We start from the raw sequence: 27,691 nt of genomic DNA on the forward strand, positions 1-27,691 counted from the left end.
GTATTCACACCCCTCTATACACAGAGCCTGGAAAAAGTATTCATACCCCTCTATAGACAGAGACAGGAAAAAGTATTCACACCCCTCTATACACAGAGACAGGAAAAAGTATTCACACCCCTCTATACACAGAGACAGGAAAAAGTATTCACACCCCTCTATACACAGAGACAGAAAAAAGTATTCACACCCCTCTATACACAGAGACAGGAAAAAGTATTCATACCCCTCTATAGACAGAGACAGGAAAAAGTATTCACACCCCTCTATATACAGAGCCAGGAAAAAGTATTCACACCCCTCTATACACAGAGCCTGGAAAAAGTATTCACACCCCTCTATATACAGAGACAGGAAAAAGTATTCACACCCCTCTATACACAGAGCCTGGAAAAAGTATTCATACCCCTCTATACACAGAGACAGAAAAAAGTATTCACACCCCTCTATACACAGAGACAGGAAAAAGTATTCATACCCCTCTATACACAGAGACAGGAAAAAGTATTCACACCCCTCTATACACAGAGACAGGAAAAAGTATTCACACCCCTCTATACACAGAGACAGGAAAAAGTATTCATACCCCTCTATAGACAGAGACAGGAAAAAGTATTCACACCCCTCTATACACAGAGCCTGGAAAAAGTATTCATACCCCTCTATAGACAGAGACAGGAAAAAGTATTCACACCCCTCTATACACAGAGACAGGAAAAAGTATTCATACCCCTCTATAGACAGAGACAGGAAAAAGTATTCACACCCCTCTATACACAGAGCCTGGAAAAAGTATTCATACCCCTCTATAGACAGAGACAGGAAAAAGTATTCACACCCCTCTATACACAGAGACAGGAAAAAGTATTCACACCCCTCTATACACAGAGACAGGAAAAAGTATTCACACCCCTCTATACACAGAGACAGGAAAAAGTATTCACACCCCTCTATATACAGAGACAGGAAAAAGTATTCATACCCCTCTATACACAGAGCCTGGAAAAAGTATTCATACCCCTCTATATAGAGACAGGAAAAAGTATTCATACCCCTCTATATACAGAGACAGGAAAAAGTATTCATACCCCTCTATAGACAGTGCAGGGAAAAAGTATTCACACCCCTCTATATACAGAGACAGGAAAAAGTATTCATACCCCTCTATACACAGAGACAGGAAAAAGTATTCATACCCCTCTATATACAGAGACAGGAAAAAGTATTCACACCCCTCTATACACAGAGGCCCAGATTCAAGAAGCAATTGCGCCTGTGTAACCATAGGTTGCGCGGCGCAAGGGCTTACTTGCTCCGGTGTAACGAATGCTCCTGATTCAGGAACCTCGTTACACCGACTGCAGCCTAGGATATGACAGACATAAGCCTCCTTATGCCTTCACATCCCAGGCTGCATTCTTGCGTTGGCCGCTAGGGGGCGCGGCCATTGTGATCGGCGTATAGTATGCAAATTGCATACTACCACCGATTCACAAAAGTTGCGCGGGCCCTGCGCACGCAAGGTACGGAGTTTCCGTACGGCGACTTTAGCGCAAGGTTGCTCCTGCTAATAGCAGGGGCAACCTATGCTAAAGTATAGCTGCGCTTCCCGCTCGTGAAATTTAAATTTCACGTCGTTTACGTAAGTGATTCGTGAATGGCGCTGGACGCCATTCACGTTCACTTAGAAGCAAATGACGTCCTTGCGACGTCATTTGCCGCAATGCACGTCGGGAAAGTTTCCCGACGGAGCATGCGCTGTTCGCTCGGCGCGGGAGCGCGCCTAATTTAAATGATTATAGACAGAGACAGGAAAAAGTATTCATACCCCTCTATACACAGAGACAGGAAAAAGTATTCATACCCCTCTATAGACAGAGCCTGGAAAAAGTATTCATACCCCTCTATACACAGAGACAGGAAAAAGTATTCATACCCCTCTATACACAGAGGCAGGAACAAGTATTCATACCCCTTGAATGTTACAACCAAAAACGTAAATGTATTTTATTGGGATTTTCTGTGAGAGACACAAAGTGTCACATGATTGTGAAGTGGAAGGAAAATGATACAAATAAATCTGTGAAAAGTGTGGGGGGGAGGGGCATTTGTATGGCGCCCCCCGGAGTCAATACTTTGTAGAACAAGTCTTTTTGGGGGTGTCTCTACCAGCTTTGCACATCTAGAGAGGGACATTTCTCCTCCATTCTTCTTCTCTGTAAAATATCTCACGCTCTGTCAGATTGGATGGAGAGCGTCTGTGATCAGCAATTTTCAAGTCTTGCCACAGATTCTCAATGGGATTTAGGTCTGGACTGTGACTGGGCCATTCTAACACATGAATAGGCTTTGATCTAATCCATTCCATTGTAGCTCTGGCTGTACTTTAGGGTCGTTGTCCTGCTGGAAGGTGAACCCCCCCCCCCCCCCCCCCCGGTCTCAAGTCTTTTCTTCTAAGATTGTCCTGTATTTGTCTCCATTCCCAAAAATTTGGGGAATTTCAAGGGGTATGAATACTTTTTCCTGTCTCTGTATATAGAGGGGTATGAAGACTTTTTCCAGGCACTGTATATAGAGGGGTATGAATACTTTTTCCAGGCTCTGTCTATAGAGGGGTATGAATACTTTTTCCTGTCTCTGTATATAGAGGGTGAATGATTGGACGATGGGGAGGAGTCTTGAGAAAGGGGCGGGGTCAGACTTTTATAGGACATATAATTATTATATAATGATCCCTCCGGAGGGGGGAAGGGATCACTTTCTGGATTAGAGAGAATTCCGCACTTTGCCTCTCATCACTGGTGACTCCTCTCGGGTTGGAAATGTTTGGCTCGTACCCCATTGTCCTCCATGGGGAGCTCAGTCCGGTGTGCTGTGTATAGAGAGGGGGGAGGTTGGGATGGGGGAGTGGAGGCTGGAGGCCAGAGAAGACCTTCACTACTCTACACCGAGGAATGTGAGTGAGTGCGGCTTCTCCCGCCGCAGGAGGTGACAGAGAGAGAGAGAGAGAAAGAGAGAGGGAGAGAGAGAGAGAGAGAGAGATATACAGTGTATACAGAGATATATACCAGCCCGGATTCAGATAGAGATACGCCGTCGTAGCTATGCGCCTGATTCATAGATCTCCCTAAGATGCGACCAGCGTAAGTCTCTTACACCGTCGTATCTTAGGCTGCAATATCGCGCTGGCCGCTAGGTGGCGCTTCCGTATATTTACGCGAGGAATATGCAAATGTGGTAGATACGCAGATTTAGAAACGTACGTCCGCCCGGCGCATTTTTTCACGTCGTTTGCGTTTGGCTTTTTCCGGCGTATAGTTTCCCCTGCTATGAGGCGTATCCAATGTTAAGTATGGCCGTCGGGCCAGCGTCAAATTTTGAAAATTTTACGTCGTTCGCGTAAGTCGTTCGCGAATAGGGCCGGACGTAAGTTACGTTCACGTCTAAAGCAATGACGATTTGCGGCGTAATTTTCGAGCATGCGCGGTTCGTAAAAAACATCAAATACGCGGGGTCACCATTCATTTAAATAAAACACGCCCACATCATCCCCATTTGATTTAGGCGGGCTTACGCCGGACCACATACGTTACGCCGCCGTAACTAAGGGCGCAAGTTCTTTCTGAATACGGAACTTGCGCCCAAAATTACAGCGGCGTAACGTATCTGAGATCAGAGATACGTTATGCCCGCACAAAGATACACAATTGAAATATCCCTCCCATCCCAATCCTCTGTCTTCCGATCCCAATCCTCTGTCCTCCGATCCCAATCCTCTGTCCTCCGATCCCAATCCTCTGTCCTCCAATCCCAATCCTCTGTCCTCCGATCCCAATCCTCTGTCCTCCGATCCCAATCCTCTGTCCTCCAATCCCATTCCTCTGTCTTCCGATCCCAATCCTCTGTCCTCCGATCCCAATCCTCTGTCCTCCGATCCCAATCCTCTGTCCTCCGATCCCAATCCTCTGTCCTCCGATCCCAATCCTCTGTCTTCCGATCCCAATCCTCTGTCCTCCGATCCCAATCCTCTGTCTTCCGATCCCAATCCTCTGTCCTCCGATCCCAATCCTCTGTCCTCCGATCCCATTCCTCTGTCCTCCGATCCCAATCCTCTGTCCTCCGATCCCAATCCTCTGTCCTCCAATCCCATTCCTCTGTCTTCCGATCCCAATCCTCTGTCCTCCGATCCCAATCCTCTGTCCTCCGATCCCAATCCTCTGTCCTCCGATCCCAATCCTCTGTCCTCCAATCCCATTCCTCTGTCCTCCGATCCCAATCCTCTGTCCTCCGATCCCAATCCTCTGTCCTCCGATCCCAATCCTCCTTCCTTCAATCCAATCAGGTCTGTGAGGGGCCCCCGGGGGCCCCATGGGGAGTCTCTTTGATCCCCTGTGCATTGTGGGAGGATTGTCTTTCATGTCCATGGAGTGCAGATCAGGCAGAACGTGTTTCAGGTGCGGAATACTTCCCTCAGGTGTATGGCCCGGGGGGGGGGGGGCACCATGAGACAATGAGAGGGGCCCCCCCTCCCCCTCCTCTGATTGTAGAGTCTCACTTCAGTCGCTGCGCTGTGTCTGTCTTCATCTCATGGAATCCGATAAAATAGAAAAGGAAATCCCGCCGATACTTTGTATCATTATCTCATGGGGGATGGGGGAGAGGCTCCGATGGAAGCTGCACGGGGGTGACAAGTGATATTCCTGGGTGACGTCTGACAGTCACGTGTCACCGATCCTCCAATCATCACTTCCTGTCCCAGAGACACAACAGGAAGTGAGGGGAATCCCCTCTTAGGTGTCCCCACCTGTTCCTTCTTCTGGTGACAACTTAGATTTCCTGTCACTTCCTGTGCCGGTGACACCGGGAGAAAGAGAGGGGGCGGATCTCCCCGGCGGGGACACGGCCTGCCCAATCACCTTCTCCCTGGAGATCAGACCCCCCCAAATAATCATCACCCCTCCTCATACACAGACCCCCCCAAATAATCATCACCCCCTCCTCATACACAGACCCCCCAAATAATGATCACCCCCTCCTCATACACAGACCCCCCAAATATTCATCACCCCCTCCTCATACACAGACCCCCCAAATAATCACCACCCCCTCCTCATACACAGACCCCCCCAAATAATCATCACCCCCTCCTCATACACAGACCCCCCCAAATATTCATCACCCCCTCCTCATACACAGACCCCCCAAATAATCATCACCCCTCCTCATACACAGACCCCCCCAAATAATCATCACCCCCTCCTCATACACAGACCCCCCCAAATATTCATCACCCCCTCCTCATACACAGACCCCCCAAATAATCACCACCCCCTCCTCATACACAGACCCCCCCAAATATTCATCACCCCCTCCTCATACACAGACCCCCCAAATAATCACCACCCCCTCCTCATACACAGACCCCCCCTCAAATAATCATCACCCCCTCCTCATACACAGACCCCCCCAAATAATGATCACCCACTCCTCATACACAGACCCCCCCAAATAATTATCACCCCTCCTCATACACAGACCCCCCCCCCAAATAATGATCACCCCCTCCTCATACACAGACCCCCCAAATAATTATCACCCCTCCTCATACACAGACCCCCAAATAATCATCACCCCTCCTCATACACAGACCCCCCAAATAATCATCACCCCTCCTCATACACAGACCCCCCCCCAAATAATCACCACCCCCTCCTCATACACAGACCCCCCCCAAATAATGATGATCACCCCCTCCTCATACACAGACCCCCCCTCATTCCAATGAAGGGGGTTGGGTTGTAATTGCATGATGTATGAATGACCATCTGATTGGATTCCTTCTCTCTCCTCCAGACGTGACGTCCAATGACATCGGGAGAGGCGGAGAGCCAGGGTGGGATCCTCCGGGGCTGGAGCGGGGGTCTCTCCTCCCCCACCATGGAGGAAGACTTCTACCCCTTCCTCCTGGAGAGGAGGCCATCCTACCTGGCCGAGGAGGAGTCAGAACAGCAGGAGGAGGACCTGAGCCTGGCCCTGGAGAGGAAGAACAAGGACCTGCTATTGGCTGCTGAGCTGGGGAAGGCCCTTCTGGAGAGAAATGATTATCTGGAGAGGGGGAGGGAAGCACTGGAGGAGGAGCTCCGAGAGACCCGTGAGGTAAGAGGATACACCAGCCTGATTATAATATGGGGTGGAGAAAGAGGGGGTTTATAATGGCCAGATCCTTGGGGGCGGGAATATCCCCTCGCCCACCATGGAGGAAGATTTCTACATCTTCGTTTCTGAAGAGGAGGCTGTCCTACCTGGGCAAGGAGGTGGAGCTTAACATTTATCAATTGCCCCCCATAATTTCTAGATATCCAATCACAAGCCCCTGATACATATCATATCTGGATATACCCACCAGTGCTATTTTATTTCTGAGTGGAACCTAGTGGGTGGAGTCAATCGTAGACTTCTTATGTGTCAGTGATGGGTGGAGTTAGTCCCAGAGTACTTATATTTTAGTGATAGGTGGAACCTAGTGGGTGGAGTCTGTCCCAGATTTCTTATATGTCAGTGATAGGTGGAACCTAGTGGGTGGAGTCTGTCCCAGATTTCTTATATGTCAGTGATGGGTGGAAGCTAGTGGGTGGAGTCTGTCCCAGATTTCTTATATGTCAGTGATGGGTGGAACCTAGTGGGTGGAGTCAGTCCCAGATTTCTTATATGTCAGTGATAGGTGGAACCTAGTGGGTGGAGTCTGTCCCAGATTTCTTCTATGTCAGTGATAGGTGGAACCTAGTGGGTGGAGTCTGTCCCAGACTTCTTCTATGTCAGTGATAGGTGGAACCTAGTGGGTGGAGTTTGTCCCAGACTTCTTATATGTCAGTGATAGGTGGAACCTAGTGGGTGGAGTCTGTCCCAGACTTCTTCTATGTCAGTGATAGGTGGAACCTAGTGGGTGGAGTCTGTCCCAGACTTCTTCTATGTCAGTGATAGGTGGAACCTAGTGGGTGGAGTCTGTCCCAGACTTCTTCTATGTCAGTGATGGGTGGAACCTAGTGGGTGGAGTCTGTCCCAGATTTCTTATATGTCAGTGATGGGTGGAACCTAGTGGGTGGAGTTTGTCCCAGACTTCTTATATGTCAGTGATGGGTGGAACCTAGTGGGTGGAGTCTGTCCCAGACTTCTTCTATGTCAGTGATGGGTGGAACCTAGTGGGTGGAGTCTGTCCCAGATTTCTTATATGTCAGTGATGGGTGGAACCTAGTGGGTGGAGTCTGTCCCAGATTTCTTATATGTCAGTGATAGGTGGAACCTAGCGGGTGGAGTTTGTCCCAGACTTCTTATATGTCAGTGATAGGTGGAACCTAGTGGGTGGAGTCTGTCCCAGACTTCTTATATGTCAGTGATAGGTGGAACCTAGCGGGTGGAGTTTGTCCCAGACTTCTTATATGTCAGTGATGGGTGGAACCTAGTGGGTGGAGTTTGTCCCAGACTTCTTATATGTCAGTGATAGGTGGAACCTAGTGGGTGGAGTCTGTCCCAGATTTCTTATATGTCAGTGATAGGTGGAACCTAGCGGGTGGAGTTTGTCCCAGACTTCTTATATGTCAGTGATGGGTGGAACCTAGTGGGTGGAGTCTGTCCCAGATTTCTTATATGTCAGTGATAGGTGGAACCTAGCGGGTGGAGTTTGTCCCAGACTTCTTCTATGTCAGTGATAGGTGGAACCTAGTGGGTGGAGTCTGTCCCAGACTTCTTATATGTCAGTGATAGGTGGAACCTAGTGGGTGGAGTTTGTCCCAGACTTCTTATATGTCAGTGATGGGTGGAACCTAGTGGGTGGAGTCTGTCCCAGACTTCTTATATGTCAGTGATAGGTGGAACCTAGTGGGTGGAGTCTGTCCCAGACTTCTTATATGTCAGTGATAGGTGGAACCTAGTGGGTGGAGTTTGTCCCAGACTTCTTATATGTCAGTGATAGGTGGAACCTAGTGGGTGGAGTTTGTCCCAGACTTCTTATATGTCAGTGATAGGTGGAACCTAGTGGGTGGAGTCTGTCCCAGATTTCTTATATGTCAGTGATAGGTGGAACCTAGTGGGTGGAGTTTGTCCCAGACTTCTTATATGTCAGTGATAGGTGGAACCTAGTGGGTGGAGTCTGTCCCAGATTTCTTATATGTCAGTGATAGGTGGAACCTAGCGGGTGGAGTTTGTCCCAGACTTCTTATATGTCAGTGATAGGTGGAACCTAGTGGGTGGAGTCTGTCCCAGATTTCTTATATGTCAGTGATAGGTGGAACCTAGCGGGTGGAGTTTGTCCCAGACTTCTTATATGTCAGTGATAGGTGGAACCTAGTGGGTGGAGTCTGTCCCAGATTTCTTCTATGTCAGTGATGGGTGGAACCTAGTGGGTGGGGTCAATCATAATGGGTACAACGGGTGTACAGAATCCAGCAAACATTGAAATCTCAGTTTTGGTGGGTGTGATGGTCTCCATGGTTGTCTTGCAGCGGTTGGAGCAGGAGAAGCACGCTCTGCGTCTGAAGATGGAGGTGCGGGAGAGTGAATGGAAATCGCAGATCACGGATCTGGAGAGCGACCTTTCTGAGTCTCGGCTCCAGATCAGACAGCTGATGTCAGAGCACAGAGAGTGCGGACGAGAGACCTCCACCGCCGTACACGAGATGTCCGAACAGAACCAGCGACTGCTGGAGCAACTAGCTCAGGTGAGAAGGGGGGTGGTCTACAGGTCCGCCATATTGGGTGACCCCAGTCTGACCCGTTACCTGAGGTGGGGGAATGTAGTGCCGTGTCTATCTGCCCCTGATGGGGTCAGTGATGGTACAGTCCAGGGCTGCTGATAGGGGGGGGACCACCAGTCCTCCTGTAGGGGGCCCCCGGGGCACAGTCCTATCTTCCCCGATGGGATCACCTCTTTCAGCCCTTGGTGAAGTTACCAATGATCGTATGGTCCCTTCTATCTGCCCCTGGTGACATCCCTGATGGGGGTACAATTTCCTCCAATTGCCCCTTGTAGGTTCCCTGATGGTGGTTTGGTTCCCCTCCCCCTTGGGATCACCTATTTCAGCCCCTGGTGAAGTCAGTGATGGTGGTCTTGTCCCCCTTATCTGCCCCTGGTGGGGTCACTGATGGCAGTACAGTCCCCTCTGTCTATTCCTGGGGGGGGGGGGGGAAGTCTCCCGATGAGGTGACCCCGGAGACGGATTAGGTTGTCACACACGGGATTAGAGTGTCAGTGATTGGATCAGACTGAGAAGTGAGCAGCTGTCTCCGGATAAGACGATTACCTCCTAATAGGATTGTGTGATATGGGGGGATTCCAGCAGGTGGGGGGGGGGAATCCAGCAGGGGGGGGGGGATTCCAGCAGGTGGGGGGAATCCAGCAGAGGGGGGGGGATTCCAGCAGGTGGGGGGGAATCCAGCAGGTGGGGGGATTCCAGCAGGTGGGGGGGAATCCAGCAGCTGGGGGGGGGATTCCAGCAGGTGGGGGGGAATCCAGCAGGGGGGGGGATTCCAGCAGCTGGGGGGGGATTCCAGCAGGTGGGGGGGAATCCAGCAGGTGGGGGGTTCCAGCAGGTGGGGAGGGGGGATTACAGCAGGTGGGGGGGGGGAATCCAGCAGGTGGGGGGGATTCCAGCAGGTGGGGGGGATTCCAGCAGAGGGGGGGGGGATTCCAGCAGCTGGGGGGGGGATTCCAGCAGCTGGGGGGGGGATTCCAGCAGGTGGGGGGGTAATCCAGCAGGTGGGGGGGGATTCCAGCAGGTGGGGGGGATTCCAGCAGGTGGGGGGGGATTCCAGCAAGTGGGGGGGAATCCAGTAGGTGGGGGGGGGGGATTCCAGCAGGTGGGGGGAATCCAGTAGGTGGGGGGGGATTCCAGCAGGTGGGGGGGATTCCAGCAGGGGGGGGGGGGGATTCCAGCAGGTGGGGGGGATTCCAGCAGGTGGGGGGGGATTCCAGCAAGTGGGGGGGAATCCAGTAGGTGGGGGGGGGATTCCAGCAGGTGGGGGGAATCCAGTAGGTGGGGGGGGATTCCAGCAGGTGGGGGGGATTCCAGCAGGTGGGGGGGGGAATCCAGCAGGTGGGGGGGATTCCAGCAGGGGGGGGGGGGAATCCAGCAGGTGGGGGGGATTCCAGCAGGTGGGGGGGGAATCCAGCAGGTGGGGGGGATTCCAGCAGGTGGGGGGGATTCCAGCAGGTGGGGGGGATGGAGCTGTCCTATGTGGGAACATCATCCTCCGGAGTTCACACTTCTTTTTATCTGCTGTCCCCGATGATAGAGTGCGGCGGATGGGGGGCTGGTGGACGCAGCATTGGGGGGTGAAGCGTTTCCAGTAGTAGTCATCCTCCGCCGCCTCACACAACGATGTCAATGACTGTCCGTCTCTCATGTTCTGCTGATGGAAAGAGATTTCTAGAGACACAGCTGCACCCCCCATGTTCCCTTCCTGCGTTGTGCCCCTCTATGTGGCCCCCCCATGGCCGGCACTGATGAACCCTTGTGTCTCCACAGGTCTCCCAGGCGGAACAGTCCCTCACCCTGCAGCTACAAAACCTCAGAGAAGAGAACCGGGAGCTCAACCTGAGCCAAGGACACCTCGCCCCGTGTCTGCAGAGCCTACAGAGCGAGGTCAGAGGTCACACGGGGAGGTCAGAGGTCACACCGGGGAGGTCAGGGGTCACACCGGGGAGGTCAGGGGAGGGGATCCAGAAGGGTTCCTCCCACATTCAGATCATGGAGAATAGACATGGGAGGGGTAAAAGGTTAGGACAGGGTGATGGAAGGTCAGTTAGAAGGGTTCTGGATGGAGATGGTGGGGGATGGAAAGCTACGTGGATATAGAACATCGTTTCTCACTTCCAGTCCTCAAGGCGCCCCAACAGGTCAGGTTTTCAGGCTTTCCATTATTTTGCACAGGAGATTTGATCAGTTTCACTGCCTTAGTAATTACCACAGCCGTTTCATCCGAGGGAAATCCTGAAAACACGACCTGTTGGGGCGCCTCGAGGACTGGAGTTGGGAAACCCTGATATAGAAGATTGATCAAGTAGAGATGGAAGGTTAGTCAGGTGGAGATAGGCTGGTTAATTTTAGATGGAAGGTCAGTAAGGTGGAAGGTCAGTCAGGTGGAAGGTCAGTCAGGTGGAAGGTCAGTAAGGTGGAAGGTCAGTAAGGTGAAGTTGGAAGGTCAGTCAGGTGGAAGGTCAGCCAGGTGAAAAGTCAGTCAGGTGGAAGGTCAGTAAGGTGGAAGGTCAGTAAGGTGGAAGGTGAGTCAGGTGGAAGGTCAGTAAGGTGGAAGGTCAGTAAGGTGGAAGGTGAGTCAGGTGGAAGGTCAGTAAGGTGGAAGGTCAGTAAGGTGGAAGGTCAGTCAGGTGGAAGGTCAGCCAGGTGAAAAGTCAGTCAGGTGGAAGGTCAGTAAGGTGGAAGGTGAGTCAGGTGGAAGGTCAGTAAGGTGGAAGGCCAGTCAGGTGGAAGGTCAGTAAGGTGGAAGGTCAGTCAGGTGGAAGGTCAGTCAGGTGGAAGGTCAGTAAGGTGGAAGGTGAGTCAGGTGGAAGGTCAGCCAGGTGGAAGGTCAGTAAGGTGGAAGGTCAGTAAGGTGGAAGGTGAGTCAGGTGGAAGGTCAGTAAGGTGGAAGGTCAGTAAGGTGGAAGGTGAGTCAGGTGGAAGGTCAGTAAGGTGGAAGGCCAGTCAGGTGGAAGGTCAGTAAGGTGGAAGGTCAGTCAGGTGAAGTTGGAAGGTCAGTCAGGTGGAAGGTCAGTAAGGTGAAGTTGGAAGGTCAGTAAGATGGAAGGTCAGTCAGGTGAAAAGTCAGTCAGGTGGAAGGTCAGTCAGGTGGAAGGTCAGTCAGGTGGAAGGTGAGTCAGGTGGAAGGTCAGTCAGGTGGAAGGTCAGCCAGAAGCTGTCATGACCCGCCTCTCTCCCTCCCCCACAGAACACCCTCCTCCTGGAGCAGAAGAAAGATCAGGAGACCCGGATGAGGCGCCTGGGAGAGGAACACGAGAACACACAGAACCTCCTCTTCACTCTGAAGGAGGCCGCACTCAGGATGGAGAGGCAGAAGAGCGAGGGGGAGGCCCGGGTGAGGACCTGTCACTGCTTATCTCCCTGACGGTGGGGGAGGAGGTCATGAATCGTTGGGGGGGGGGGGGGGGGGACTACATTGCTGGTGTTCTCAGAAACGTTCTGATTGGTTGTTGGAGGTCCAGACCCCCCACATACAGAAGGGTCTGCACCCAATCAGCGCGGTTGACGGCTCGTCTCTGATTGGTGGTTGGAGGAGGAGCAGCTCCAGACCCCCCATATACAGAAGGGTCTGCACCCAATCAGCGCAGGTGACGGGTCGTCTCTGATTGGTTGTTGGAGGTCCAGACCCCCCTCATACAGAAGGGTCTGCGCCCAATCAGCGCGGGTGACGGGTCGTCTCTGATTGGTTGTTGGAGGTCCAGACCCCCCTCATACAGAAGGGTCTGCGCCCAATCAGCGCGGTTGATGGCTCGTCTCTGATTGGTGGTTTGTGTTTCAGTTGCAGGAGGTCCAGGCGGAGGCCCAACACCTGAGGAACACCCAGCGCTCCCTCCAGAGCCAAGTCCAGGAACTGCAAGACGAGCTGAAGATGAGGGACAGCCAGGCTCTGAATAACAGCCAATTCTCCCTCCACTCCGAGATGGAGGACTGCCAGGTGAGGGCGGGGGGCTGCCAGGTGAGAACGAGGGGGCTGCCAGGTGAGGGCGGGGGGCTGCCAGGTGAGGGCGGGGGGCTGCCAGGTGAGGACAAGGGACTGCCAGGTGAGGGCGGGGGGCTGCCAGGTGAGGACAGGGGCTGCCAGGTGAGAACGAGGGGGCTGCCAGGTGAGGACAAGGGACTGCCAGGTGAGGACGGGGGGCTGCCAGGTGAGGGCGGGGGGCTGCCAGGTGAGGGCGGGGGGCTGCCAGGTGAGGACAAGGGACTGCCAGGTGAGGGCGGGGGGCTGCCAGGTGAGGACAGGGGCTGCCAGGTGAGAACGAGGGGGCTGCCAGGTGAGGACAAGGGACTGCCAGGTGAGGACGGGGGGCTGCCAGGTGAGGACGGGGGGCTGCCAGGTGAGGACAAGGGACTGCCAGGTGAGGGCGGGGGGCTGCCAGGTGAGAACGAGGGGGCTGCCAGGTGAGGACAAGGGACTGCCAGGTGAGGGCGGGGGGCTGCCAGGTGAGGACGGGGGGCTGCCAGGTGAGGACAAGGGACTGCCAGGTGAGGGCGGGGGGCTGCCAGGTGAGGACGGGAGGCTGCCAGGTGAGGGCGGGGAGCTGCCAAGTGAGGACAGGGTGCTGCCAGGTGAGGGTGGGGGGCTGCCAGGTGAGGGCGGGGGGCTGCCAGGTGAGGACAGGGGCTGCCAGGTGAGGACAAGGGACTGCCAGGTGAGGGCGAGGGGGCTGCCAGGTGAGGGCGAGGGGGCTGCCAGGTGAGGGCGGGGGGCTGCCAGGTGAGGGCGGGGGGCTGCCAGGTGAGGACGGGGGGCTGCCAAGTGAGGACGGGGTGCTGCCAGGTGAGGGTGGGGGGCTGCCAGGTGAGGGCTGCCAGGTGAGGATGGGGGGCTGCCAGGTGAGGACGGGAGGCTGCCAGGTGAGGACAGGGGCTGCCAGGTGAGGGCGGGGGGCTGCCAGGTGAGGGCAAGGGACTGCCAGGTGAGGACAAGGGACTGCCAGGTGAGGACAAGGAACTGCCAGGTGAGGGCGGGGGGCTGCCAGGAGAGGACAGGGGCTGCCAGGTGAGGGTGGGGGGCTGCCAGGTGAGGGCGGGGGGCTGCCAGGTGAGGGCAAGGGACTGCCAGGTGAGGACAAGAGACTGCCAGGTGAGGACAAGGAACTGCCAGGTGAGGGCGGGGGGCTGCCAGGAGAGGACAGGGGCTGCCAGGTGAGGGCGGGGGGCTGCCAGGTGAGGACAAGGGACTGCCAGGTGAGGGCGGGGGGCTGCCAGGAGAGGACAGGGGCTGCCAGGTGAGGGTGGGGGGCTGCCAGGTGAGGGCGGGGGGCTGCCAGGTGAGGGCAAGGGACTGCCAGGTGAGGACAAGAGACTGCCAGGTGAGGACAAGGAACTGCCAGGTGAGGGCGGGGGGCTGCCAGGAGAGGACAGGGGCTGCCAGGTGAGGGTGGGGGGCTGCCAGGTGAGGACAAGGGACTGCCAGGTGAGGGCGGGGGGGCTGCCAGGTGAGGGCGGGGGGCTGCTAGGTGAGGGTGGGGGGCTGCCAGGTGAGGGCGGGGGGCTGCTAGGTGAGGGTGGGGGGCTGCCAGGTGAGGGCGGGGGGCTGCTAGGTGAGGGCGGGGGGCTGCTAGGTGAGGGTGGGGAGCTGCCAGGAGAGGGTGGGGGGCTGCCAGGTGAGGACAGAGCACAAGGGTTAAAGAAGATGTTAAATTTTCACCTTCCACTCCAAGCTCAGATTTCAGAAGAAATTCCCTGAATTCCCCCCCCAGGACAATCACTGGAAGAGGGGCCGGGACTCTGCACCCCCCCCCCCCCAACAAGTCATATTACCCGTCACATTATATTGTTATCGGGGGCATTGTGGGGGGGGGGAGGGGACTTGTCCCCGTACATTATATTGTTATCGGGGGCATTGTGGGGGGGGGGGGACTTGTCCCCGTACATTATATTGTTATCGGGGGCATTGTGGGGGAGGGGACTTGTCCCCGTACATTATATTGTTATCGGGGGCATTGTGGGGGAGGGGACTTGTCCCTGTACATTATATTGTTATCGGGGGCATTGTGGGGGGGGGACTTGTCCCCGTACATTATATTGTTATCGGGGGCATTGTACGGGGGGGGGGACTTGTCCCCGTACATTATATTGTTATCGGGGGCATTGTGGGGGGGGACTTGTCCCCGTACATTATATTGTTATCGGGGGCATTGTGGGGGAGGGGACTTGTCCCCGTACATTATATTGTTATCGGGGGCATTGTGGGGGGGGACTTGTCCCCGTACATTATATTGTTATCGGGGGCATTGTACGGGGGGGAGGGGACTTGTCCCCGTACATTATATTGTTATCGGGGGCATTGTGGGGGGGGGGACTTGTCCCCGTACATTATATTGTTATCGGGGGCATTGTGGGGGAGGGGACTTGTCCCCGTACATTATATTGTTATCGGGGGCATTGTGGGGGAGGGGACTTGTCCCCGTACATTATATTGTTATCGGGGGCATTGTGGGGGGGGACTTGTCCCCGTACATTATATTGTTATCGGGGGCATTGTGGGGGAGGGGACTTGTCCCCGTACATTATATTGTTATCGGGGGCATTGTACGGGGGGGGGGGGACTTGTCCCCGTACATTATATTGTTATCGGGGGCATTGTGGGGGGGGGGGACTTGTCCCCGTACATTATATTGTTATCGGGGGCATTGTACGGGGGGGGGGGGGGGACTTGTCCCCGTACATTATATTGTTATCGGGGGCATTGTACGGGGGGGGGGACTTGTCCCCGTACATTATATTGTTATCGGGGGCATTGTGGGGGGGGGGACTTGTCCCCGTACATTATATTGTTATCGGGGGCATTGTACGGGGGGGGGGGGGGACTTGTCCCCGTACATTATATTGTTATCGGGGGCATTGTGGGGGGGGGGGGGACTTGTCCCCGTACATTATATTGTTATCGGGGGCATTGTACGGGGGGGGGGGGGACTTGTCCCCGTACATTATATTGTTATCGGGGGCATTGTGGGGGAGGGGACTTGTCCCCGTACATTATATTGTTATCGGGGGCATTGTGGGGGGGGGGGGACTTGTCCCCGTACATTATATTGTTATCGGGGGCATTGTGGGGGGGGACTTGTCCCCGTACATTATATTGTTATCGGGGGCATTGTGGGGGGGGGGAGGGGACTTGTCCCCGTACATTATATTGTTATCGGGGGCATTGTGGGGGGGGGACTTGTCCCCGTACATTATATTGTTATCGGGGGCATTGTGGGGGAGGGGACTTGTCCCCGTACATTATATTGTTATCGGGGGCATTGTGGGGGGGGGGGGGGGGGGCTTGTCCCCGTACATTATATTGTTATCGGGGGCATTGTGGGGGGGGGGGACTTGTCCCCGTACATTATATTGTTATCGGGGGCATTGTGGGGGGGGGGACTTGTCCCCGTACATTATATTGTTATCGGGGGCATTGTGGGGGAGGGGACTTGTCCCCGTACATTATATTGTTATCGGGGGCATTGTGGGGGAGGGGACTTGTCCCCGTACATTATATTGTTATCGGGGGCATTGTACGGGGGGGGGGGGACTTGTCCCCGTACATTATATTGTTATCGGGGGCATTGTGGGGGAGGGGACTTGTCCCCGTACATTATATTGTTATCGGGGGGCATTGTACGGGGGGGGGGGGGACTTGTCCCCGTACATTATATTGTTATCGGGGGCATTGTGGGGGGGGACTTGTCCCCGTACATTATATTGTTATCGGGGGCATTGTGGGGGAGGGGACTTGTCCCCGTACATTATATTGTTATCGGGGGCATTGTGGGGGAGGGGACTTGTCCCCGTACATTATATTGTGGGGGGGGGACTTGTCCCCGTACATTATATTGTTATCGGGGGCATTGTACGGTTGGTCACACATGTGGTCTTCTCTCACCATAGGATGGCCCCATGAAGCCCATCTGCCAGTCTTGGGACTCAGCCGGCTCGGGTTCCGGACCCCACAGTTCATATGGCGGCCTATCTGACGCAGCGGGAGAGAGACTTCCTCCAGGAGAAGGAAGAGGAAGTGATCAGACTGCAGGATCAGGTGAGCAGCCAATAGCGTGGACACAAGAGGTCACGTGATCAGCAAGAAACGCCTCACTGTATCTGACCCCACCCACACAACCCCAATAGAGAACCACCCACCCCGCCCCGGCTCTCTACTGCACCAAAAGCAGTAATGGGTGGAGGGTTGGGGAGGCTTCAGTCTGATAGAGGTGCGTCCTCCAACCGAGTCACCCGGCCCTCCTGAGAGACCAGCCTTCACCCTGGATCTCTCCAGGAAAGGGTCCTCCCCTGGATCTCTCCAGCAAAGGTCCTCCCCTGGATCTCTCCAGCAAAGGGTCCTCCCCTGGCTCTCTCCAGCAAAGGGTCCTCCCCTGGATCTCTCCAGCAAAGGTCCTCCCCTGGATCTCTCCAGCAAAGGGTCCTCCCCTGGATCTCTCCAGCAAAGGGTCCTCCCCTGGATCTCTCCAGCAAAGGGTCCTCCCCTGGATCTCTCCAGCAAAGGGTCCTCCCCTGGATCTCTCCAGCAAAGGGTCCTCCCCTGGATCTCTCCAGTAAAGGGTCCTCCCCTGGCTCTCTCCAGTAAAGGGTCCTCCCCTGGATCTCTCCAGTAAAGGGTCCTCCCCTGGCTCTCTCCAGCAAAGGGTCCTCCCCTGGATCTCCTCAGCTCGGCTCGGCTTCTTCCAAACAAGCGAGACAGCCTGGGGACCACCTCAGGATTAGTAGGCCCCAGACAGGCTTCTGGGCCTACTTTCAGAGGTTGCAGCAATGTGGCCTCAGGCCAGGAGGTGAAGACTGACTAGAGCGTGTGGCATCTGTCCCAGCTCCCCCCCGTGACATGAATGGATTTTGTCAGGTTTAGAGTGACAACGTTCCCCTGAGGGTCCTTGTCCTGCTCCCCTCCCGGGACAAGATAGGGTTATGTCAGGTGTGGAGTGCTGTGCCCCCCCCCCACACCTCTTCCTGAGGGTCCTTGTCCTGCTCCCCTCCCGGGACAAGATAGGGTTATGTCAGGTGTGGAGTTCTGTGCCCCCACCCCTCTTCCTGAGGGTCCTTGTCCTGCTCCCCTCCTGTGACAAGATAGGGTTATGTCAGTTGTGGAGTGCTGTGCCCCCCCCCCACCCCTCTTTCTGAGGGTCCTTGTCCTGCTCCCCTCCCGGGACAAGGTAGGGTTATGTCAGTTGTGGAGTGCTGTGCCCCCCCCACCCCTCTTTCTGAGGGTCCTTGTCCTGCTCCCCTCCCGGGACAAGATAGGGTTATGTCAGGTGTGGAGTGCTGTGCCCCCCCCCACCTCTCTTCCTGAGGTTCCTTGTCCTGCTCCCCTCCCGGGACAAGATAGGGTTATGTCAGTTGTGGAGTGCTGTGCCCCCCCACCCCCTCTTCCTGAGGGTCCTTGTCCTGCTCCCCTCCCGGGACAAGGTAGGGTTATGTCAGGTGTGGAGTTCTGTGCCCCCCCACCCCTCTTCCTGAGGTTCCTTGTCCTGCTCCCCTCCCGGGACAAGATAGGGTTATGTCAGGTGTGGAGTGCTGTGCCCCCCCCCCACCCCTCTTCCTGAGGTTCCTTGTCCTGCTCCCCTCCCGGGACAAGATAGGGTTATGTCAGGTGTGGAGTGCTGTGTCCCCCCACCCCTCTTCCTGAGGGTCCTTGTCCTGCTCCCCTCCCGGGACAAGATAGGGTTATGTCAGGTGTGGAGTGCTGTGCCCCCCCCACCCCTCTTCCTGAGGGTCCTTGTCCTGCTCCCCTCCCGGGACAAGATAGGGTTATGTCAGGTGTGGAGTGCTGTGCCCCCCCCCACCCCTCTTCCTGAGGGTCCTTGTCCTGCTCCCCTCCCGGGACAAGATAGGGTTATGTCAGGTGTGAAGTGCTGTGTCCCCCCACCCCTCTTCCTGAGGGTCCTTGTCCTGCTCCCCTCCCGGGACAAGATAGGGTTATGTCAGGTGTGGAGTGCTGTGCCCCCCCCCCCACCCCTCTTCCTGAGGTTCCTTGTCCTGCTCCCCTCCCGGGACAAGATAGGGTTATGTCAGGTGTGGAGTGCTGTGCCCCCCCCCCACCCCTCTTCCTGAGGTTCCTTGTCCCGCTTCCCTCCTGGGACATAATTAGACCAATAGGCTTACCCAATGGAAACACAAGGAGGTGTCAGAATCCTCATTCCCTGGGAATAAGAGTCATGTGACTTCTATAAAGAGACCCCTCCTAGTCCTATAAAGTGCATTGTATGGATTATCTGTGTATATGACCGTCCCCTGATCCTGCTCTCTCCACAGGTTACTATCCAATATGTGGAGATAAACTCTCTACGAGAGGAACTTCAGAAGCTGCGTGAGATGTCCCAGCAGAATGACGTCGACAGTGTCGTGAAACAAGCCATCTCTGACCGGGATGAGGCCATCATGAAGTAAGACATCTGGATATCAAATGAGAATGAGTGGAGAAGTGCGGCGGGTTGGTCTGAAAGCTCTGCTGCTCTGTAGGCCTACAAACCGGTCACGGGCATGGATAAATGAAAGGAATGACCATCTCAATGATGGACTTTAGAGTCTCCTCATACCTGACATATCTGGCCATTTCTACAAATGACCAAGTTCAGGCGTCTCCAGTGTTCAGGCGTCTCCAGTGTTCAGGCTTCTCCAGTGTTCAGGCGTGTCCAGGTATCTTCAGTGCTCAGGCGTCTCCAGTGTTCAGGCGTCTCCAGTGTTCAGGCGTCTCCAGTGTTCAGGCTTCTCCAGTGTTCAGGCGTCTCCAGTGCTCAGGCGTCTCCAGTGCTCAGGCGTCTCCAGTGTTCAGGCGGCGTCTCCAGTGTTCAGGCGTCTCCAGTGTTCAGGCGTCTCCAGTGTTCAGGCGTCTCCAGTGTTCAGGCTTCTCCAGTGTTCAGGCTTCTCCAGTGCTCAGGCGTCTCCAGTGCTCAGGCGTCTCCAGTGTTCAGGCGTCTCCAGTGTTTAGGCTTCTCCAGTGTTTAGGCTTCTCCAGTGTTTAGGCTTCTCCAGTGTTTAGGCTTCTCCAGTGTTTAGGCTTCTCCAGTGTTCAGGCGTCTCCAGTGTTCAGGCGTCTCCAGTGTTTAGGTTTCTCCAGTGTTCAGGCGTCTCCAGTGTTCAGGCGGCGTCTCCAGTGTTCAGGCGTCTCCAGTGTTCAGGCGGCGTCTCCAGTGTTCAGGCGTCTCCAGTGTTCAGGTGGCGTCTCCAGTGTTCAGGCGGCGTCTCCAGTGTTCAGGCGTCTTCAGGTATCTCCAGTGTTGAGGCGTCTCCAGTGTTCAGGCGGCGTCTCCAGTGTTCAGGCTTCTCCAGTGTTCAGGCTTCTCCAGTGTTCAGGAGTCTCCAGTGCTCAGGTGTCTCCAGTGCTCAGGTGTCTCCAGTGCTCAGGTGTCTCCAGTGTTCAGGCGTCTCCAGTGTTCAGGTGTCTCCAGTGTTTAGGTGTCTCCAGTGTTTAGGTGTCTCCAGTGCTCAGGTGTCTCCAGTGTTTAGGAGTCTCCAGTGTTCAGGTGTCTCCAGTGAAAGGTCTTGGTAATGCTCCATCATACAAAGACATTGTAGACAATTGTGCTAATGGTTTGGTGAAGACCCTCTTCTGTTCCACCATGACACCGCCCTCCCGTGTACAAAGCCAGCTCCATAAAGATGTGATTCCACCAGTTTGGTGTGGAGGAACTCTGGTGTCCTGCACAGAGCCCTGACCTCATCCCCACTGAACACCTTTGAGATAAACTGGAACATCCATTGGCAGCCAGGTCTTTTTTTTTGGTGCCCAATGTGAGGCCCAAACATGTGAGCCAGTTTTTTTTTTTTTTTTTTTTGTGCCCAATGTGAGGCCCAATATGTGAGTCAGGTCTTTTTTTTTGGTGCCCAACATGAGGCCCAAACATGTGAGCCAGTTTTTTTGTTTTTTTTTTGTGCCCAATGTGAGGCCCAAACATGTAAGCCAGTTTTTTTTTGTGCCCAATGTGAGGCCCAGCATGGGAGTCAGGTCTTTTTTTTGGTACCCAACATGTGAATCGGGTTTTGTTTTTTTGTTGCCCAGCATGTGAGTCAGGTTTTTTTGGTGCCCAATGTGAGGACCAATATGTGAGTCAGGTCTTTTTTTGGTGCCCAACATGTGAGTTTGTTTTGTTTTTTTGGTGCCCAATATGTGGGTCAGGTCTTCTCATCCAACATTAGTACCTGACTTCACAAATGGGGCACCAATTTCCACAGACACCCTCCAAAATCTTGTGGAAAGTCTTCCCAGAAGAGTGGAGGGTGTTATATCCACAAAGGAGGGGCAACTTGTATTGATGGCGGTGGTTTTGGGAAGGGATCTCTAAGCAGCTCGGTGTGATGGTGGTCAGGAGTCCCCAATATCAGGACGCTACGGTGTGATCTGTATTTCTAGTTTACTTCTAGTCTCTCTTCCCCGAGATTGAAGGATAAATCATGGCCGAGGTGCGATGTTCTTTGTAAAAAGTAGGTGGAAATTGGGCCAAAGGGGCACCTTCGTGTTGCCTACATAGTCTTTCCAAATCATTTTAGAGGCTCTTTATCGATCGGCTCCAATCCTCCCTAGATAACATTTCCCACCATTCCTCCACTTCCTCCGTGGCACCCAGACACGCCCGGCGGGTCCTACCGGCTTTGATGTGTCTCCAACAATCATCTGCTCATTCTTTGGGGCTTGTTTACACTCGCTTTGACTGTAACACACATTAAAGTGCCGACCTCTTCACCGGGCTTTTTTGATGTTTTTAATGCTTCGGTGATGCTTTTTTGAAGCTTTAATGAAGCTTGGCAAATGCCCTGTGTGTGTTGTTTTTCTATTTGTTTTAAAGGGGCTCAGAGGAAGCCCTGTCCAGCAGATCCCCAGCCTATTAGTACCTCTGTTCAGCAGATCCCCAGCTTATTTGTACCCTTATTGAGCAGATTCCTAGCTTATTAGTACCCTTGTTCAGCAGATCCCCTGCTCAGTAGTACCCCCAGCTCTGCCAATGCCCCACCCAGTAGTACCCCCAGCTCTGTTGATGCCACACTTAGTAGTAACCCCCAGCTTTGCTGATGCCACACCCAGTAGTACCCCCAGCTCTGCTAATGCCCCACCCAGTAGTACCCCCAGCTCTGTTGATGCCACAGCCAGTAGTACCCCCAGCTCTGTTGATGCCACAGCCAGTAGTACCCCCAGCTCTGTTGATGCCACACTTAGTAGTAACCCCCAGCTTTGCTGATGCCACACCCAGTAGTACCCCCAGCTTTGCTGATGCCACACCCAGTAGTACCCCTATCCCTGCTGATGCCACACCCAGTAGTACCCCCAGCTCTGCAAATGCCCCACCCAGTAGTACCTCTAGCTCTGTTGATGCCACACCCAGTAGTACCCCTATCCCTGCTGATGCCACACCCAGTAGTACCCCCAGCTCTGCAAATGCCCCACCCAGTAGTACCCCCAGCTCTGTTGATGCCAGACTTAGTAGTAACCCCCAGCTTTGCTGATGCCACACCTAGTAGTACCCCCAGCTTTGCTGATGCCACACCCAGTAGTACCCCTATCCCTGCTGATGCCACACCCAGTAGTATCCCCAGCTCTGCTGATGCCACACCCAGTAGTACCCCTATCCCTGCTGATGCCACACCCAGTAGTACCCCCAGCTCTGATGATGCCACACCCAGTAGTACCCCCAGCTTTGCTGATGCCACACCCAGTAGTACCCCCATCCCTGCTGATGCCACACCCAGTAGTACCCCCAGCTCTGCTGATGCCACACCCAGTAGTACCCCTAGCTCTGCTGATGCCACACCCAGTAGTACCCCTAGCTCTGCTGATGCCACACCCAGTAGTACCCCCAGCTCTGATGATGCCACACCCAGTAGTACCCCCAGCTCTGCTGATGCCACACTTAGTAGTAACCCCCAGCTTTGCTAATGCCACACCCAGTAGTACCCCCATCCCTGCTGATGCCACACCCAGTAGTACCCCCAGCTCTGCTGATGCCACACCCAGTAGTACCCCCAGCTCTGCTGATGCCACACCCAGTAGTACCCCTAGCTCTGCTGATGCCACACCCAGTAGTACCCCCAGCTCTGATGATGCCACACCCAGTAGTACCCCCAGCTCTGCTGATGCCACACTTAGTAGTAACCCCCAGCTTTGCTAATGCCACACCCAGTAGTACCCCCAGCTTTGCTGATGCCACACCCAGTAGTACCCCCAGTTCTGCTGATGCCACACTTAGTAGTAACCCCAGCTCTGCTGATGCCACACCCAGTAGTACCCCTAGCTCTGCTGATGCCACACCCAGTAGTACCCCCAGCTCTGATGATGCCACACCCAGTAGTACCCCCAGCTCTGCTGATGCCACACTTAGTAGTAACCCCCAGCTTTGCTGATGCCACACCCAGTAGTACCCCCAGCTTTGCTGATGCCACACCCAGTAGTACCCCCAGCTCTGCTGATGCCACACTTAGTAGTAACCCCCAGCTTTGCTGATGCCACACTTAGTAGTAACCCCCAGCTTTGCTGATGCCACACCCAGTAGTACCCCCAGCTTTGCTGATGCCACACTTAGTAGTAACCCCCAGCTTTGCTGATGCCACACCCAGTAGTACCCCCAGCTTTGCTGATGCCACACCCAGTAGTACCCCCAGCTCTGCTGATGCCACACTTAGTAGTAACCCCCAGCTTTGCTGATGCCACACCCAGTAGTACCCCCAGCTCTGATGATGCCACACCCAGTAGTACCCCCAGCTCTGCTGATGCCACACCCAGTAGTACCCCTAGCTCTGCTGTTGCCACACCCAGTAGTACCCCTATCCCTGCTGATGCTACACCCAGTAGTACCCCCAGCTCTGCTGATGCCACACTTAGTAGTAGCCCCCAGCTTTGCTGATCCCCAACTCAGAAGTAAGCGAACCAAAGTTAACGCAGTTTTTTGTCTCTTTAGGAAAGGCGAGTTGGAGCTGGAGTTGGCGAAGTGTCGCCTGGAGAAAGATTCTATGAGCCGGCAGCTTCTCAGTGCCGTGGAGCAAAAAGTGCTGCTGAGCCAAGAGCTGGAGGCGTGGCAGGTGAGGGGAGGCGGAGTGGATGGCGGGGTCTTGGAGTGACTCTTGGGACCCGGGTGTCAGTCTATTCATATCCATGTCTTGTCTGTTCACAGGATGACATGCAGATTGTTATCGGCCAACAGCTGAAGTCTCAGAGGGATCAGGAGAAAGCCTCGGAGTCGGCTCCCAGCACCCCCACTAGGAAAGGGAGCACAAAACGATCGCGGGACAGCGGCATCTTCTCCATCTTCAAGAGGATTTGATAAAGACAATGCCAGATTCTCAAAATACCTCCAACCCCTTCATTGTTTCACTAGGAGGCCTGGAACACCCTTCACCACCGTTTCTTCTGTGCCTCCATCATAGTGCTCAACCCATTGACTTCATTCCCTCCGGCGCCATCATCTCCAATTCCACATCCCCTCAGGCGCCATCATCTCCAATTCCACGTCCCCTCAGGCGCCATCATCTCCAATTCCATGTCCCCTCAGGCGCCATCATCTCCAATTCCACGTCCCCTCAGGCGCCATCATCTCCAATTCCACGTCCCCTCAGGCGCCATCATCTCCAATTCCACGTCCCCTCAGGCGCCATCATCTCCAATTCCACGTCCCCTCACACTCCATCATCTCCAATTCCACGTCCCCTCAGGCGCCATCATCTCCAATTCCACGTCCCCTTCAGGTGCCATCATCTCCAATTCCACGTCCCCTCAGGCGCTATCATCTCCAATTCCACGTCCCCTTCAGGTGCCATCATCTCCAATTCCATGTCCCCTCACACTCCATCATCTCCAATTCCATGTCCCCTCAGGTGCCATCACCTCCAATTCCACATCCCCTCAGGTGCCATCATCTCCAATTCCACGTCCCCTCACACTCCATCATCTCCAATTCCACGTCCCCTCACACTCCATCATCTCCAATTCCACGTCCTCTCAGGCGCCATCATCTCCAATTCCACGTCCCCTCAGGTGCCATCACCTCCAATTCCACATCCCCTCAGGTGCCATCATCTCCAATTCCACGTCCCCTCACACTCCATCATCTCCAATTCCATGTCCCCTCAGGTGCCATCATCTCCATTTCCATGTCCCCTCAGGCGCCATCATCTCCATTTCCATGTCCCCTCAGGTGCCATCATCTCCATTTCCATGTCCCCTCAGGCGCCATCATCTCCATTTCCATGTCCCCTCAGGCGCCATCATCTCCAATTCCACGTCCCCTCACACTCCATCATCTCCAATTCCACGTCCCCTCACACTCCATCATCTCCAATTCCACGTCCTCTCAGGCGCCATCATCTCCAATTCCACGTCCCCTCAGGTGCCATCACCTCCAATTCCACATCCCCTCAGGTGCCATCATCTCCACTCCAATTCCACGTCCCCTCACACTCCATCATCTCCAATTCCACGTCCCCTCACACTCCATCATCTCCAATTCCATGTCCCCTCAGGTGCCATCATCTCCATTTTCATGTCCCCTCAGGCGCCATCATCTCCATTTCCATGTCCCCTCAGGCGCCATCATCTCCATTTCCATGTCCCCTCAGGCCCCATCATTTCCAATTCCATGTCCCCTCAGACCCCATCATCTCCAATTCCACGTCCCCTCAGACCCCATCATCTCCAATTCCATGTCCCCTCAGGTGCCATCATCTCCAATTCCATGTCCCCTCAGGTGCCATCATCTCCAATTCCATGTCCCCTCAGGTGCCATCATCTCCAATTCCACGTCCCCTCAGACCCCATCATCTCCAATTCCATGTCCCCTCAGGTGCCATCATCTCCAATTCCATGTCCCCTCAGGTGCCATCATCTCCAATTCCATGTCCCCTCAGACCCCATCATCTCCAATTCCATGTCCCCTCAGACCCCATCATCTCCAATTCCACGTCCCCTCACACTCCATCATCTCCAATTCCATGTCCCCTCAGACCCCATCATCTCCAATTCCATGTCCCCTCAGACCCCATCATTTCCAATTCCATGTCCCCTCAGACCCCATCATCTCCAATTCCAGGTCCCCTCAGACCCCTTCATCTCCAATTCCATGTCCCCTCAGGTGCCATCATCTCCAATTCCATGTCCCCTCAGGTGCCATCATCTCCAATTCCATGTCCCCTCAGACCCCATCATCTCCAATTCCATGTCCCCTCAGGCGCCATCATCTCCATTTCCATGTCCCCTCAGGTGCCATCATCTCCAATTCCATGTCTCCTCACATTCCATTATCTCCATGACATCTGCAGCTACCATGACACACCCTTTAGTATTAGTCTCACACCATGACATACATTGTGACCATAAGCAGGAGCCCATCACCTCTCCTATACTACCGTTCCCAAGTATTAAGGATCCAGCGTGTCTGTGACCTCTATCACCTCTATGACATCACAGCTACTGGTCCACCACACGTAGAAGAGAGGATAGTACAATATTCTATATAAATCTCCATCATGGCTTCAACCCAAAGACATCCCACACTCCGCCCACATCCCACACTCCGCCCACATCCCACACTCCGCCCACATCCCACACTCCGCTCACATCCCACACTCCGCCCACATCCACACTCCGCCCACATCCCACACTCCGACCTACATCCCACACTCCACCCACACCCCACACTCCACCCACATCCCACACTCCGCCTACATCCCACACTCCACCCACACCCCACCCACATCCCACACTCCGCCTACATCCCACACTCCACCCACACCCCACACTCCGCCCACGTCCCACACTCCGCCCACGTCCCACACTCCGCCCACGTCCCACACTCCGCCCACGTCCCACACTCCGCCCACGTCCCACACTCCACCTACATCCCACACTCCGCCCACATCCCACACTCCGCCCACATCCCACTACAACGCCATAAGATCAGCGACGCCCCGTATCTCTCCATCACATTGCTGTGTGATTTCTGCCATCAGGTCCATCATCCCCATCTATCGCTCTCGTCTCATCAGACAGCTTCCCCCCCCCTCTCTCATCCATTAAAGGAGACAGAATTCCAGAAACAGTTGGGTTATACTGCCCCCTGCAGAAGGTTGGGACACTGGCAAACATAACAATGGTAGGCCTGCCCCTGTGTATCCCGTCCTGCAGCCAGCATGCCTCAGGTTTCTTCTTAATGTTCTCGGAGGTTAGACCCCTCTGTGCCCATTCTCTATGTCATGTCTCATGATTTTCTCTCGCCTTCCTTGACTGCTGAGAAGCTTAGGCTTGTCTTAAGACCCTTTTATTTAAACCACAACAAAACCTTCTCCCCCCCAAGAAGACACATAGACCGTTGGAAGTGGGTCAAGGCCACACCTTTATGGAACATATCAGTATAATAACCTTTAAAATACCAGTAACCACGCCGGTTACGGTTATACCGCGAGGGTATATAACAAACCGTATAGTCCAAAGGCCGGTCTCCACCTAAACCGACCCGTAATTAAACTTGAGGGCATAAAGTAACGCCAACTGCTGGCAAGGTACAACTACAAAGAAGCTGTGACGACAACGCACAACGGGCGGGCCGGCGGGTGGTCAACTCGTGTGACGTCTAAATTCTCCCGAGAGTAGTGGGGCGTGGCTCTGTGTACCCCTTTTCTAGAGTTCCGGCTCCACCCTGTGCCATTGTAGCCAATCCAAGAGGAGCCACTCCCACTCACTGATTAGGTTGATGCCCGCTTAGTTGCCAAGCATTCAGCAGTCAAGGCTCCCTTTCCTTCGAGCCGGGCGGGTCAAGGGGCCTTCATGCTTGGTGGAGATGTTTCCTCTGCGACTCCTTGATAGATCGCGGGTTGAGCTTGTACTAGCTTTCCAGACCGGCGTTATCTCGGTAAAAGCTTTAGAGGCCATACTGGGACCCTGCTGGACTGGAAGGGCAGGTCCAACGTGGAAGCAGGGGCAGGTTCGGCATCACTGGGGGGCAAGGCGATGACATCAGCAA

General features: G+C 54.5%; 1 protein-coding gene across 12 annotated transcripts in view; it reads left to right on the forward strand.

The window, feature by feature from the left end:
- The window catches only part of LOC120922821 (BICD family-like cargo adapter 2), a 42,989-nt gene extending 16,516 nt beyond the window's left edge, over positions 1 to 26,473 (forward strand). The window contains exons 2-12 of one of the 12 annotated variants that reach the window (XM_040334838.1): positions 5,854 to 6,156; positions 8,499 to 8,714; positions 10,521 to 10,637; positions 11,941 to 12,087; positions 12,532 to 12,730; positions 16,697 to 16,779; positions 19,005 to 19,135; positions 23,639 to 23,759; positions 23,852 to 24,379; positions 24,552 to 25,063; positions 25,389 to 26,470. In XM_040334838.1, coding sequence (XP_040190772.1) covers positions 5,866 to 6,156; positions 8,499 to 8,714; positions 10,521 to 10,637; positions 11,941 to 12,087; positions 12,532 to 12,730; positions 16,697 to 16,779; positions 19,005 to 19,135; positions 23,639 to 23,759; positions 23,852 to 24,001 — 1,455 coding nt within the window. In that variant the 5' untranslated portion in view covers positions 5,854 to 5,865 and the 3' untranslated portion in view covers positions 24,002 to 24,379; positions 24,552 to 25,063; positions 25,389 to 26,470. Of the gene's footprint in view, positions 1 to 5,853; positions 6,157 to 8,498; positions 8,715 to 10,520; positions 10,638 to 11,940; positions 12,088 to 12,531; positions 12,731 to 16,696; positions 16,780 to 19,004; positions 19,136 to 23,638; positions 23,760 to 23,851; positions 24,412 to 24,487; positions 25,064 to 25,388 lie in introns of those variants that run through there. The other 11 variants (XM_040334830.1, XM_040334831.1, XM_040334832.1 and 8 more) reach the window with 11 other exon arrangements.
- The last annotated feature ends 1,218 nt before the right edge of the window (positions 26,474 to 27,691 follow it).

This window comes from Rana temporaria, unplaced genomic scaffold, assembly GCF_905171775.1.
Source record: "Rana temporaria unplaced genomic scaffold, aRanTem1.1, whole genome shotgun sequence".
In the NCBI taxonomy this organism is placed as follows: Eukaryota; Metazoa; Chordata; class Amphibia; order Anura; family Ranidae; genus Rana; species Rana temporaria.